The sequence below is a fragment of the Lotus japonicus genome, chromosome 5 (genome assembly GCF_012489685.1).
Source record: "Lotus japonicus ecotype B-129 chromosome 5, LjGifu_v1.2".
In the NCBI taxonomy this organism is placed as follows: domain Eukaryota; kingdom Viridiplantae; phylum Streptophyta; class Magnoliopsida; order Fabales; family Fabaceae; genus Lotus; species Lotus japonicus.
The window spans coordinates 17483180-17498765 of record NC_080045.1 but is presented as its reverse complement, the minus strand read 5'-3'; the positions used below and the strand labels follow the sequence as shown (position 1 = coordinate 17498765).

General features: G+C 39.4%; 1 protein-coding gene and 1 pseudogene across 1 annotated transcript; both read left to right on the top strand.

The window, feature by feature from the left end:
- Window positions 1-203: 203 nt before the first annotated feature.
- LOC130719204 (replication protein A 70 kDa DNA-binding subunit C-like) lies at window positions 204-2901 on the top strand. Its single transcript, XM_057569837.1, has 10 exons — window positions 204-571; window positions 736-1003; window positions 1078-1174; window positions 1289-1410; window positions 1483-1567; window positions 1651-1786; window positions 1869-2023; window positions 2110-2227; window positions 2367-2558; window positions 2662-2901. The coding sequence occupies exons 1-10, from the start codon at window positions 416-418 to the stop codon at window positions 2899-2901; spliced, it is 1569 nt and encodes a 522-aa protein (XP_057425820.1). The 5' UTR covers window positions 204-415.
- A 100-nt stretch (window positions 2902-3001) lies between these two features.
- Window positions 3002-10363, top strand: LOC130719203 (uncharacterized; annotated as a pseudogene).
- Window positions 10364-15586: the final 5223 nt, after the last annotated feature.

Genomic DNA, 15586 nt, shown 5'->3' with positions numbered 1-15586 from the left:
CACAGTACAACGTCGTAAAATGGCTGAACTTGTTTTGTTCGTTAGGTGTTTGTAGACTTTCTTTTAAATCGGCCAAAAGGTTGAAAAGTGATCAGTGATTTTTTGCTGAAGCTTTTAGAGGAAATTTTTGTCATTTACCTTTTTTGTTGGTGTTAACCAAAAGGTTGAAAAGTGATCAGTGATTTTTTGCTGAACCTTTTAGAGGAAATCTTTGTCATTTACCTTTTTGTTGGTGTTAACTTTTTGGAAAACTTTTTTAATGTTTTGTGAGAAAAAAACTTTTATGGGGTTCATTTGCTTTTGATCATGGGTATAAAAGGGACTGGTGTTGAATGGATATCAGGCATAAACGTTCAACATTATTCTGAGAACAAAAATTTGTGTCTTTAAATTGGTAATTCGTTTTTGGTTTTTGATGGCATCGTCTGTTGCAATTGATCCCGTTGTGACCCTGTGCCCTCCAAATCACAATTGGAGGATCAAAGTGAGAGTTGTTCGACTATGGATTGCTGATGGGTTTGCTGGGGAAAACAAACCTGCTTCAATGGAGTTGATTTTACTGGATCAACATGTATGTGTGATGTTCTTTTACGCTTTGTTTTTTTTTATTGTTAGTATTGTGATATTGTGATTTTTTTGCTGAATATGTATGTTAATTTTTCTTCATGTCCCTTAGATTGATTTTGTTATTTGATTGTACTTCAGATAATAATGTAATATTATGTGTCATTTTAGGGTGGAAAAATCCAAGCAACTGTGAGGAAGCTCATGTTTAGGAAGTGGGGTGAACAATTCGTGGAAGGAAATGTTTATATCATTACATTTTTTCACTTGATCCCCAATTTGGGTGCCTATCGACCTACTGATCATCCTTTTAGGATTCTTTTTAATCCTAAAACTAAGATCATTCCAGCTGAGAGTAGCATTATCCCAAGGTGGGGATTTTCTCTGAAGGATTCTGCTCAACTTAATGATGATGGCTTCCAGACGGAATACTTAGTTGGTGGGTGTTTTTTAACAATGAGCCTAGGCTATAGATTTTGTTTGAAATTTTCTCATCCAAATATTTCGATGTAGATATGATTGGTTTGTTGACAGCTACCTCTGAGGAAAGGACTTATGTCAAGGATGACATTGTTACAAAGATGATGTTGCTTGAAATTAGTGATGACAAGTATGGCCTATCGTTATTTAAGAAGGATTTCAATATTTGCTTCAGCCTTCTGTTGTAAGTTATTTCCTGTTACTATTTTGTATTTATATGTGTGTTTATTTTATTTTTTAACAGAGGAAAACTGGAGTGTGCCCTTTTTGGAGAGTATGTTCAGATTGTATTGGACTACCTTAGTTCTAATCCTTTGGAAAAGCCTGTTGTGGTTCTCCAGCTTGCAAAGCTTAAGTCATTTAGAGGTACTTTTTTATTTATACAAGGAATGATAATCATATTGGATTTCCACTTAATTTTTGTTGTTTTTATTACAGGTAAGAATGTTCTTCAGAATGTAATGAAAGCATCGAGGATTATCTTTAATCCTGAGGTTGCTGAAGCTGAATCTTTGATGGACCGGTTAGTTTTGAGATGTTTGTTATTTGTAATTTTTAGGTTGACTTGTTTCTGAATTTTCTGATTTGTCTTTTGTTTTATTGTAGCATATCTGGCCTTAATATGCAGCCCAATCAACCTGTGGGGCATATTATTTCTCCTAATCCTTCTGTTCCAATTTTTGAAGATTTTATGAACAACTATCCTAAGAAAACTATATGTGCTTTGAATGAAACTACTGAGGTATTTTGCTATTTTTGTTTTCCAGATTTAAGGTTATTGGTTGTGCAAAGTTAATAGGGTTATTTCTTTGGTTTGTTTGCAGGATGGATTGTTTATTGTTTATGGAACTGTGGTTGGGTTGTTGCAAGATGATCCATGGTGGTATTTTGCATGCAAGTGTCACAAAGCTGTGACTTTTGATGATGGATTATATTTCTGCCCCGGTTGCTGTAAGCATGTTATGGATATTTCTGCAAGGTGCTGTTCTTGTGACCTGAAATATGAATAGTGTTAACTTTAATTGAATTTTTGATATTTTTAGTAACCAATTTTTTGCTTTGTAGATACAAGATTAAGCTTGAGGTGTTTGATGGAACTGATTCTGGAAATTTTTTGTTGTTTGACTCTGATGCTCATCATCTCATTAAGAAGTCTTGCAAGGATATGTTGGGAAATTTGAAGGTATCCATTTTATTTTTGTCAGATTAGATAACCCGCAAGTAAATAATAACATGGAACACAATTTGTGGCAGATGTGAATGCTTATTTTAATATATTTTGTTCTTGTGTATAATGAATGAATTTCATTTTCTTATTGTAGGATCCTAAATCTGCTGAGATTACTCCCTTGATGGAAGAACAATTGGTAGGGAAAGAATTGTTGTTTAAGGTGGAGAAGAAATCTAATAATTTTTTCCAGTTTGATGACTCTTATTGTGTGAAGCGTATTTGTGATGATCCTTCTATTATAGAAGCCTTTAAGGCAATTTCTGATGCCCAGACTTCAAATTTGGTAAACCATTGAATAGATTAATTTTGTTTTCAATGGGTTTTCTTGTGTTTATTTGGAATTTGGAATTTATTTCTGACTGATGATATATTTTGATGATGTTTAGGCTAGGTGCCCCACTCCTTTTACTGTTGTTAATTCTGCTGGAGATAAGGTAGCAGTTGAGGACCCCTTTGAGTCCTGTGTGGTTTTATCCCCTGAGGTTCTAACCCCTTCTCTTGGTAGTGATCCTTCATATGTGGGAAGCTCTGCTAACATTTTCAAGAGGAAGGCTGATGAAGATTGTAAGAAACCTCCAACTGTTCCTAAACTGAAGATGAAGAATGTCAAAGTGGAGAAGAAGTAGTTATATTAGTATGAAATAATAACCAGTGTAGTGTGCTTCTTTTAATCTATGGGTCATCTAGCAGTTTGGTGGTTTCTCTTTTGTGGTATGTGTGATGATAATGGCATGGGTATATTTTGGGAGTTATTATGGCCTATTGTAAAATAGGAGTTTGGTGTTGTGGTTAAGTATGTTACTAAGTACTATGGTTATGTAACTTGCACTGGTTTGCAACTATGTTGCAGTTGTTAATTAATGAAATATGTTGTTGTGTATTCTTTGTGACTTTTTATATTTTCTATATTTGGTTAGTGTACAATAGAAGAAAATTATAATTAGAAATAATGTTTAATGTTTAATTGGTTAAAATACAATATATTTACATTGTGAAGCTGATTGATCAGAGACAGAGGGAAAGCACAGATCCTCTGACCGTTGTATCTTCTGATTCTCAACTCAGAGGGAAGTACATGGTCTTCCGAGCTTCTTGCTTCTGAACATCAGAGCCTTCACTCTTCAGAGTCTGGATTGTCAGAGTCTTCTACACCATTAGAGCTTCTGAGTCGTCAGAGTCGTTAGAGGAATTCCTTGCCTTTGTGGAGGAAGTACAAGAGCTCAGCTAGTTTGAACTGAAGCTGCTGGAAGAGAAAGAAATCATAGAAAAGAAGCTCAAGACTTCAGAAGAAACTCTGGAGAGGGATGAGCTAAAAGACAGTCTCAACAACATCCAGTATTCACTGGATCGTCTGGAGAAGAAGAGGTCAGAGCAGCGCCAGGAGTGCAGAAGAATGAGGACGGTTCCTCCATTATAGACTTTAGAAAAAGAAAATGTATGATGTAAACATATGATGATTATGAATAAAGAAAATATTTTGCAAGCACAGAGTGACAAATATATATATATATATATATATATATATATATATATATATATATATATATATATATATATATATGCATATACATATACATATACATATATAATCACAAACGAACAAAGCAAAATAAAAAAAGAACTAAAAATTAAACAGAAGTTAAAATCAAACAAAGTTAAGAGGGAAAAACGAAGAGATCCTAAAGCTAAGGTTTATCAGTGCGACGCAGAAGTTCCATCATCATTTGCTTCATGTCAATCAGCATGGACTCATGAATATCAAGACGTTGTTCCATGATGTCGAGTCTGGACGAGCTTGACTGTGTAGAACTGGAAGGAACATTCTGAGCAGCTTGAGGAGCTGGAATGGAAGCAGAAGCAACAGGAGTAAAAACCACTGGTGCAAGTGCTTGGCATCTAAGTGCTTCAGCTTCAGCTTCAAGTCTTTCTGCCTCTAACCGAGCTTGTTCAGCTTGAGCTGCTGTTTGACGTGCAGCTTCTTCTGCTTGTTCTTTCTTTCTTCTGGCCTCTTCAATAGCTTCAAGAAGCTTATGTCTCTGTTGTTGTTCATGAAGAGCCACTCTTCTGGCAAACCTCTGCTTAGCAGCTGCTATACTCTGATCCCTTTCAGCAATGAGATGACTCATCATAGCAGGGACCTGAGCAACTAACCAAGTACTCAGATTATCCCATTCCTCAGCAACAGAGTCAGGATTCTCACTCAGGTCAGTGTGACCTTGCACGTTGTGTAGCATCAAAGAAGCTTCTTGATTAAACACATTGATGCACTCGGAGAGAGAGGTGGGTCTGAGGTGAGTGTAGGGAACTATGGAGAGGTATTGGTCTGGAGAGGTTGGGTGATTGCTGCTGTGTGCCTCAGAAACACCTTGAGGAGAGCCAATGTTAAAGTTTTGAACATGTTGTACAGAGGCATCAAGGTGAGGTTTAGAGGTTTCAACCAGAGGATTGGGTGATCTAACCGAAGAGTGGTTAGACACAGATTGTTCTGGGTCTGGTTGAACTGGCTCTTGTTGGATAGGGTCAGGTTGAGCCTGTTGAGCTAAAGGGTCTGCCTCATGTAAAGGATTGGCCAAGATAGCTTCATCTGGGTCAACTAGACGTTCAGGTCTAGGGCCAGGATATCTCCTAGGGCTTGGACAAGTGAGGTAATACTCTTCTAGGGAAGACACCTTTTCTTTTATGACCTCCATGAATTTCCAAATGGATTCAGAGTTGTTGGAAGGGGAGGAGTCAGCAACATTGATTGGGAATGATACAGGTGTCCAGACACTTGATGAATCTGTATCAGTGGTTCTGGAAACCAGACGTTCTGATGCTCTGGGGACAGAGTGATCAGAAGTTCTGTGTTCAGGTTCTGGTTGGTTAAGTTCTGGTTGGTCAGGGATGATGGGTTCAGAAGTTAATGGGTTGTATTGGATGGTGATAGGTGAGGTTGGATCAGAGGGTCCGGTAGGTTGGTTCTGAAGCATATTCCAGAGAGGTGCTTCATTTGGAGAAGGTTGGAAAAATGAAGACCTTGGTGAATTGGGTGGTGAAGTGGTTTGTGTGTCTGGTTGGGACTCTGGGATAGGAGTGAGTGGGTTGGAGGAATGTTTCAGCATAGCAGAGATGGGGAGTGCATCAAATGTATCTAAATCATCATGAGAAGCAATAGCAGACTTACTTGATGATCGTGCTGAAGACCGAGTCACTCTGACAGGAGTCTCATTCCTTCTGATCACTTGAGCAGCAGGTTCCACATTTGTAGGCTTAACCACAAGTCTGACTTGTTTCTTCTTTTTCTTAGGACCAATGTTATCATCACCACCAGCATCAGGCTTGATTGTTTCATCATGTTTCCTCTTTGGCTGGTCAGCCTTATTCTTCTTCTTCTGAGAGCCATCAGATTCCTCAGAGGATTCTTCTAAGACCATCTTCCTCTTAACTTTCCTCTTGGGAGGAGAGTCAAACTCTTGAGCTGGCGGCAGTCTTCGGAAGAATTCATCTACATCAATTTCAAAGCCTTGAGCCCTTAGGTCTTCAACATAGCACCTAATAGCTTCTGGGTTGTCTGCCTGTGTCCACAGAGGGTAGTCATTCAGAGGCACCCTTCTCTTTCTGATTTCAGAAGATATGTCTTCATGAGATGGGGCGATTTTGTTCTTGACCAGACCCATCTTCTTTAGAGAATTGGCAGTGAAGACATCACTGACAATGGTGGTCAGATCCTCTATGCATCCAGCGTTGACCAGATCTTGCACAAGGTTGCTCTCAATGAAGAGATCTGATAGCAATCTTCCAAAAGGGATATACTTGATTGTTGATTTGATGGAGGCAGTAGTTCTGGACTTCTTGATACACTCCTTCAAGTAAGAGAATAGGAAGAAGGGGAGGCAGATCTTCGTCTTGTCTTGGATGAAAAACAACATTGCCTTCTGGTTGAAGTTGATGTAATCTGGGGAACTTCCCTTTGGTCTCTGGTTGATACAGTTGAGCAGAATCTTGTGCCAGATTCTGAGCTTGGGATGAAGGTCCAGCACCTTGTAATCAGTCTTGCCCGGTTTGTATGTGGTGTACAGGGCCTTGTTGGTCTCATCCTTCGTTCTGGGTTTCAGCTTCGATTCAGTGAGTTGAAATCGATACCCATTTGCATACTCTGCACCCAGTAGGTTCACGAATGATTTCTCTGTAACTATGATCCTCCTTCCAAGAACGTGGGATACCACCTGAGTGTCATCGCAGTCAGCGTGTTTCCAGAATTCCTTGACCAATTTGTCATACACCGGTCCTCGAAGCCTGTTGAAGTAATTTTCCCAGCCTTGAACACGGACTTCAGGACGAATGTCATACCCATTTGTAGCAAGATTGTCTAGGTCGAATCTCCATTCTGCCAGTACTTGAAGTTCTTCAGGAGCATACACACAATGAACGGCACAGGCCCGTTCTGCAATCGGAATTACTTGCTCTTGACCTTGATCAGGAGCTTCAGGACCCATTTGGCCTGTAGCTTGACCCACTACCATTTGAGGGAAACTTGTTGCTTCAGCGGCTTCACTTCTGGTTTGTCTCACCATTGTTGGAGCGGTTGAAGGTTTTGGGTAGAAGATGAAGGTTAAAGATGAATAGAGAGCGAGAGAGAGATCGTGGGTAAGCGGTTTTGGAAAAAACAGAAGAGAGAGAGAGTAAAAATCGTAAGTGTAGGAGATCGTGTGTGTATAGTGGGTTTTGTCAAATAACCGTTGTTGATCAAAAGGTAAATTTAAAATCAACGGTTAAAAATTAAAGACATGATAGTAACAGTAAATACAAGTATCAAACACAGGAGAGAAGCACATGTACACACATCATGACAGACTGTCACACGGGCACAAGGAACTATGCATCAGAGATACTGACACACGTGTTACTGTCTCAGCTTCAGAGTCAGCACCAATGGGTACATACACTCTGATGGAGTTACCTTCTGGACTAGACATCTTCTGATCAAGAAGTATCATAGTCAGAGGTTCTGATCGATCTTCACTCTGGACAAAAGTCCATATTCAGATTTTTCAGAATAAAATTAAATCTATCCTCTGCTAAGGGCTTTGTAAAGATATCTGCCCATTGATGGTCAGTATCAATAAACTTCAGAAGAAGTACGCCCTTCTGTACATAATCTCTAATAAAGTGATACTTGTGCTTTGCCCTTGAATGTAAGATAGGATTCTTACTCAATGATATTGCAGCAGTGTTATCACAATAGATTGGGATATTGCTCTCAAGGATCTGATAGTCCTCTAGCTGATGTTTCATCCAGAGCATCTGGGTGCTGCATATTGCTGCTGAGATATATTCTGCCTCTGCAGTTGATAGAGCAATTGTTGATTGCCTCTTGCTTGCCCATGAGACTAAATTGCTTCCCAGAAATTAACAATTTCGAGAAGTGCTTTTTCTCTCTGTTCTATCTCCAGCATAATCAGCATCACAATAACCTGAAAGCTTATACTCTGATGTTTTCTTATACATCAAGCCAAGGTTAGTGGTGCCTTTCAGATACCTTAGGATCCTCTTAACAGCACATAAGTGAACACTAAATAATATATCTGGCCTAGATGCAGTTAAGTATAGAAGTGAACCTATCATACCACGATAGAGCAAGCAAGAAGCAAAATTTTTCTACACTAAATAATCATATTGTTCTTTTACGCTTTGTTTTTTTTTTATTGTTAGTATTGTGATATTGTGATTTTTTTGCTGAATATGTATGTTAATTTTTCTTCATGTCCCTTAGATTGATTTTGTTATTTGATTGTACTTCAGATAATAATGTAATATTATGTGTCATTTTAGGGTGGAAAAATCCAAGCAACTGTGAGGAAGCTCATGTTTAGGAAGTGGGGTGAACAATTCGTGGAAGGAAATGTTTATATCATTACATTTTTTCACTTGATCCCCAATTTGGGTGCCTATCGACCTACTAATCATCCTTTTAGGATTCTTTTTAATCCTAAAACTAAGATCATTCCAGCTGAGAGTAGCATTATCCCAAGGTGGGGATTTTCTCTGAAGGATTCTGCTTAACTTAATGATGATGGCTTCCTGACGGAATACTTAGTTGGTGGGTGTTTTTTAACAATGAGCCTAGGCTATAGATTTTGTTTGAAATTTTCTCATCCAAATATTTCGATGTAGATATGATTGGTTTGTTGACAGCTACCTCTGAGGAAAGGACTTATGTCAAGGATGACATTGTTACAAAGATGATGTTGCTTGAAATTAGTTATGACAAGTATGGCCTATCGTTATTTAAGAACGATTTCAATATTTGCTTCAGCCTTCTGTTGTAAGTTATTTCCTGTTACTATTTTGTATTTATATGTGTGTTTATTTTATTTTTTAACAGAGGAAAACTGGAGTGTGCCCTTTTTGGAGAGTATGTTCAGATTGTATTGGACTACCTTAGTTCTAATCCTTTGGAAAAGCCTGTTGTGGTTCTCCAGCTTGCAAAGCTTAAGTCATTTAGAGGTACTTTTTTATTTATACAAGGAATGATAATCATATTGGATTTCCACTTAATTTCTGTTGTTTTTATTACAGGTAAGAATGTTCTTCAGAATGTAATGAAAGCATCGAGGATTATCTTTAATCCTGAGGTTGCTGAAGCTGAATCTTTGATGGACCGGTTAGTTTTGAGATGTTTGTTATTTGTAATTTTTAGGTTGACTTGTTTCTGAATTTTCTGATTTGTCTTTTGTTTTATTGTAGTATATCTGGCCTTAATATGCAGCCCAATCAACCTGTGGGGCATATTATTTCTCCTAATCCTTTTGTTCCAATTTTTGAAGATTTTATGAACAACTATCCTAAGAAAACTATATGTGCTTTGAATGAAACTACTAAGGTATTTTGCTATTTTTGTTTTCCAGATTTAAGGTTATTGGTTGTGCAAAGTTAATAGGGTTATTTCTCTGGTTTGTTTGCAGGATGGATTGTTTATTGTTTATGGAACTGTGGTTGGTTTGTTGCAAGATGATCCATGGTGGTATTTTGCATGCAAGTGTCACAAAGCTGTGACTTTTGATGATGGATTATATTTCTGCCTCGGTTGCTGTAAGCTGTAAGCATGTTATGGATGTTTCTGCAAGGTGCTGTTCTTGTGACCTGAAATATGAATAGTGTTAACTTTAATTGAATTTTTGATATTTTTAGTAACCAATTTTTTGCTTTGTAGATACAAGATTAAGCTTGAGGTGTTTGATGGCACTGATTCTGGAAATTTTCTGTTGTTTGACTCTGATGCTCATCATCTCATTAAGAAGTTTTGCAAGGATATGTTGGGAAATTTGAAGGTATCCATTTTATTTTTGTCAGATTAGATAACCCGCAAGTAAATAATAACATGGAACACAATTTGTGGCAGATGTGAATGCTTATTTTAATATATTTTGTTCTTGTGTATAATGAATGAATTTCATTTTATTATTGTAGGATCCTAAATCTGCTGAGATTACTCCCTTGATGGAAGAACAATTGGTAGGGAAAGAATTGTTGTTTAACGTGGAGAAGAAATCTAATAATTTTTTCCAGTTTGATGACTCTTATTGTGTGAAGCGTATTTGTGATGATCCTTCTATTATAGAAGCCTTTAAGGCAATTTCTGCTGCCCAGACTTCAAATTTGGTAAACCATTGAATAGATTAATTTTGTTTTCAATGGGTTTTCTTTTGTTTATTTGGAATTTGGAATTGATTTCTGACTGATGATATATTTTGATGATGTTTAGGCTAGGTGCCCCACTCCTTTGACTGTTGTTAATTCTGCTGGAGATAAGGTAGCAGTTGAGGACCCCTCTGAGTCCTGTGTGGTTTTATCCCCTGAGGTTCTAACCCCTTCTCTTGGTAGTGATCCTTCATATGTGGGAAGCTCTGCTAACATTTTCAAGAGGAAGGCTGATGAAGATTGTAAGAAACCTCCAACTGTTCCTAAACTGAAGATGAAGAATGTCAAAGTGGAGAAGAAGTAGTTATATTAGTATGAAATAATAACCAGTGTAGTGTGCTTCTTTTGATCTATGGGTCACCTAGCAGTTTGGTGGTTTCTCTTTTGTGGTTTGTGTGATGATAATGGCATGGGTATATTTTGGGAGTTCTGGCCTATTGTAAAATAGGAGTTTGGTGTTGTGGTTAAGTATTTTTCTAAGTATGTTACTAAGTACTATGGTTATGTAACTTGCACTGGTTTGCAGTTGTTAATTAATGAAATATGTTGTTGTGTATTCTTTGTGACTTTTTATATTTTCTATATTTGGTTAGTGTACAATAGAAGAACATTATAATTAGAAATAATGTTTAATGTTTAATTGGTTAAAATACACTATATTTACATTGTGAAGCTGATTGATCAGAGTCAGAGGGAAAGCACAGATCCTCTGACCGTTGTATCTTCTGATTCTGATTCTGAACTCAGAGGGAAGTACATGGTCTTCCGAGTTTCTTGCATCTGAACATCAGAGCCTTCACTCTTCAGAGTCTGTATTGTCAGACTCTTCTACACCATCAGAGCTTCTGAATCGTCAGAGTCTTTTGGTTGTCAGTTCTTCTGGATCTTCAGAACTTCTGGTGACTGGTTCCATATCAGAGTTTGTAAGACTCCAGATCTTCTGAAGCTTTTCAACTGTTCAGAGTGAACATTGAGAATGCGAAAGCGTTGCTTGGGTCAATCTTTATGCACAGTGCTTGATCTTACCATCTCCCCCTTTTTGATGATGACAAAACTAAGATTTTTGATGAACAATTCTTAAACAATAAACTGAATTCACTCAGAGTTTAGGGATATAGAATAAAACTTATCCTGATGTGAATAGTTTTTTTGGCTCTTTCTGAATTCAAGTTACTGCTTGATTCTGAGCTTAGCTCCCCCTGAATCTTATACTTGATGAAAACATTAGAAAAGTCTAGATTCTGAGATAAATAATATAAGAGTTCAGAGTGAATAACTTATGACATAGATGAAATTGTTTAATCAGAGCGCATAAGTAATCAGAGTCAACGGACAAGGTATCAGAGTATTGGGTATCAGAGTCAAACGGACAAGGTATCAGAGTATTGGGTATCAGAGTCAAACTAAAATCACTTCAGAAGAAGTGAAATGTATTCCTTGTATTTGCCCAGTGACACATCTATGGTCATAAAGGTGGAACTCTTAAATTCTCCAAAAGAAAAATAAATCACACTAACACATCTTACACATCAAAAACTGGGTTGTACTCCCCCTTTTTGTCATAAGCAAAAAGCTTGGGGTGTGAAAAACTTAGCTTGAAGTACAAGGTACTCCCCCTTAGAGAAGGTCTAAGTTTGAAGAAAACCAAAACGATGCATGAATCAGAGTTAGGCGAAATAAATAGAAGAGTTAATGCACAAGAAAAACGTTTACCACCGGCCAAGGGAGTAAAGAAAAGGGTCAGTTACCAAGAACTTAACCTCGAGAAACTGTAGGAGCATTAACTTTCAGAGAGAAAGTGAAGCCTATATAAAGCGATGGAGAAAGGGGTAAGCTTCACAACTCGAGCACTTTCAACAAAGGAAATATGACATCATACATGGTAGCACTAGAAGAGCTGAGAAAGAAAGCCTTTGAGGAGGACTTGTTCCTCAACATTAGGCATCCAGAGGGTACAACAACCATCTCAGAGCTAACACGGACACTGTTGGAGAAGGACCTGCGTCCAGAGCTGAAGAAAGACTTGAGGGAATTTCTTGCCTTCGTGGAGGAAGTGCAAGAACTCAGCCAGCTCGAACTGAAGCTGCTGGAAGAGAAAGAAATTATAGAGAAGAAGCTCAAGACTTCAGAAGAAATTCTGGAGAGGGATGAGCTGAACGTCAATCTTAACAACATCCAGTATTCACTGTATCGTCTGGAGAAGGAGAGGTCAGAGCAGCGCCAAGAGTGCAGAAGAATGAGGAGGGATCCTCCATTCTAGGATTTTAGGAAAAAGAAAAAAATGTATGATGTAAACGCAGTTTATTATGAATAAAGAAAATTTTGCAAACATAATGTCAGATATATTTATATGCATAGATAATCACAAACGACCAAAGTAAAGTAATTAAAAAGAAGGAAACAGAAATTAACGAAATAAAACGAAGTTAAAGAAAAAATAAAAGCGAAGAGATTCTAAAGCTAGGGTTTATCAGATCGACGCAGAAGTTCCATCATCATTTGCTTCATTTCGATCAGCATAGACTCATGAGTATTAAGACGTTGTTCCACGGTGTCGAGTCTGGACGAGCTTGAATGAGTAGATCTGGAAGGAACATTCTGAGCAGCTTGATTAGCAGGAGTGGAAGCAGAAGCAACCGGAGTAAAAACCACTGGTGCCAGTCTACGGGCTTCAGCTTCAGCTTCAAGTCTCTCTGCCTCTAATCTGGCTTGTTCAGCTTGAGCTGCGGCTAGACGTGCAGCTTCTTCTGTTTGCTCTTGCTTTCTTCTGGCCTCTTCAATAGCTTCAAGAAGCTTCTGTCTCTGTTCTTGTTCATGAAGAGCCACCCTTCTAGCAAACCTTTGCTTGACAGCCTCGATCCTCTGACGTCCCTCTGCATGCAGGAGCTGCATCATAACTGGAACTTGAGCCACTAGCCAAGTGCTCAGGCTGTGCCACTCTTCAGCCACATAGTCAGCATTTTCGCTTAGGTCAGTCTGACCATGCACATTGCGTAGCATCAAAGAAGCTTCATGATGGAAAATATTGATGCACTCAGAGAGAGATGTGGGTCGGAGGTGAGTGTAAGGAATTATAGAGAGGTTGGTTTCAGGAGAGGCTGGATGATTGCTGCTATGAGCTTCAGAGGCACCTTGTGGAGAGCCAATGTGTTGGACATGAGGTTCAGAGGCTCCAAGGTATGGTTCAGAAGTTTGGTGATCTAACCGAAGAGTGGTTAGACACAGATTGTTCTGGTTCGGGTTCTGGTTGAACTGGCTCTTGTTGGTCAGGGGCAGGTTGAACTTGTTGAGCCAAAGGGTCTGCCTCATGTAAAGGATTGGCCAAGATAGGTTCATCTGGGTCTACTAGACGTTCAGGTCTAGGGCTAGGATATCTCCTAGGGCTTGGACAAGTGAGATAGTACTCTTCTAAGGTAGACACCTTTTCTTTTCTGACCTCCATGAATTTTCTAATGGATTCAGAGTTATTGGAGGGAGAAGAGTCAGCAACATTAATTGGGAAGGATACAGGTGTATAGGCTGTGGAAGAGTCTGTATCAGTAGTTCTGGGAGCCAGACGTTCTGATGCTCTTGGGACCGAGTGATCAGAGGTTCTGGGTCCAGGTTCTGTTTGGTTGGGCTCTGGTTGTTCATGGATGATGGGTTCAGAAGTTAATGGGTTATACTGGATGGTAATAGGTGAGGTTGGAGCAGAGGGTCCGGTGGGTTGGTTCTGAAGCATATTCCAAAGAGGTGCTTCATTTGGAGAAGGTTGGAAAAATGAAGACCTTGGGGAATGTGGTGGAGAGGTGGTTTGTGCAGCTGGTTGGGACTCAGGAATGGGAGTGAGTGGATTTGAAGATTGTTTGAGCAAGGCAGAGATGGGGAGTGCATCAAATAAATTCAAATCATCATCAGAAGCAACTGCAGACTTACCAATTAATGTTTGTGCTGATGATCTAGTCACTCTGGCAGGAGTTTCAACCCTTCTGATCACTTCAGCAGCTGGTTCCACCCGGGTAGGCTTCACCACTATTCTGACCTGCTTCTTCTGCTTCTTGGGAGAAGGAGGACCATCGTCACCATCATCAGGCTTGCTGGTTTCATCATGTTTTCTCTTGGATTGACCAGCCTTCTTCCCTTTGTTCAGAGGGACATATGATTCCTCAGAGGATTCTTCTAAGATCATCTTCCTCTGACCCTTCTTCGTGAGAGGAGGATCAAACTCCGGTGCAGGAGGCAGCATTCTGAAGAATTCATCAACATCAATTTCAAAGCCTTGACTCCTCAGATCTTCAACGAAACACCTGATAGCTTCAGGGTTGTCTGCTTGGGTCCATAGGGGAAAGTCATTCAGAGGGACTCTTCTTCTTCTGATTTCAGAAGATGTGTCTTCACGGGCAGGAGCAATCTTCTTTTGGACAAGACCCATCTTCTTCAGGGAATTTGCAGTGAAGACATCACTGACAATAGTGGTCAGATCCTCTGTGCATCCAGCATCGACTAGATATTGAATGAGGCCGCTCTCAATGAAGTTATCAGACAGCAATCTCCCAAAAGGGATATACTTGATTGCGGACTTGATGGAGGCAGTAGTCCTTGACTTCCGGATACATTCCTTCAGGTAAGAGAACAAGAAGAAAGGGAGGCAGAGTTTCCTCTTGTCTTGGATGAAGACCAGCATTGCTTTCTGGCAGAAATTGATGTAGTCTGGGGAACTGCCTTTTGGCCTCTGGTTGATGCAGTTCAGCAGAATCTTGTGCCAGATTCTGAGCTTGGGATGAAAATCCATCACTTTGTAATTAGTCTTGCCCGGTTTGTAGTTGGTGTACAAGGCCTTGTTGGTCTTATCCTTTGTTTGGGGTTTCAGCTTCGATTCAGTGAATTGGAATCGATACCCACGAGCAGTTTCTGGACCCAGCAGCTTCACGAAGGACTTCTCAGTAATGATGATCTTCCTTCCAAGAATGTGAGATACCACCTGAGTATCATCGCAGTCGGCGTGCTTCCAGAATTCCTTAATCAATTTGTCATACACCGGTCCTCGAAGCCTGTTGAAGTAGTTTTCCCAGCCTTGAGCTTGAACTTCAGGACGAAGATCATACCCATTTGTAGCAAGATTGTCGAGATCAAATCTCCATTCTGCCAGTACTTGAAGTTCCTCAGGAGCGTATACGCAGTGAACGGCACAACCCCGTTCTGCAATCGGAATAGTCTGCTCTTGAGCTTGATCTTGAACAGGAGCTTCAGGGCCCAATTGGCCTGTAGCTTGACCAACTACCATATGAGGGAACTGGGTTGCTTCTGCAGTATCTCTTCTGGTTTGTCTCACCATTGTTGAAGAGGTTGAAGGTTTTGGGTAGAAGATGAAGGTTGAAGATGAATAGAGAGCGAGAGAGAAATCGAGGGTAAGCGGTTTTGAAAATACAAGAGAGAGAGAGTAAAAACCGAAAGTGTAGGAGATCGTGTCTGTATAGTGGGTTTTATTAAGTAACCGTTGATTCAAAAAGCATTTTAAGATCAACGGTTAAAAATTAAAGACATGATAGTAACAGTAAATACACGTATCACACACAGGAGAGAAGCACATCTACACGCATCATGACAGACTGTCACACGGGCACAAGGAACTATGCATCAGAGATACTGACA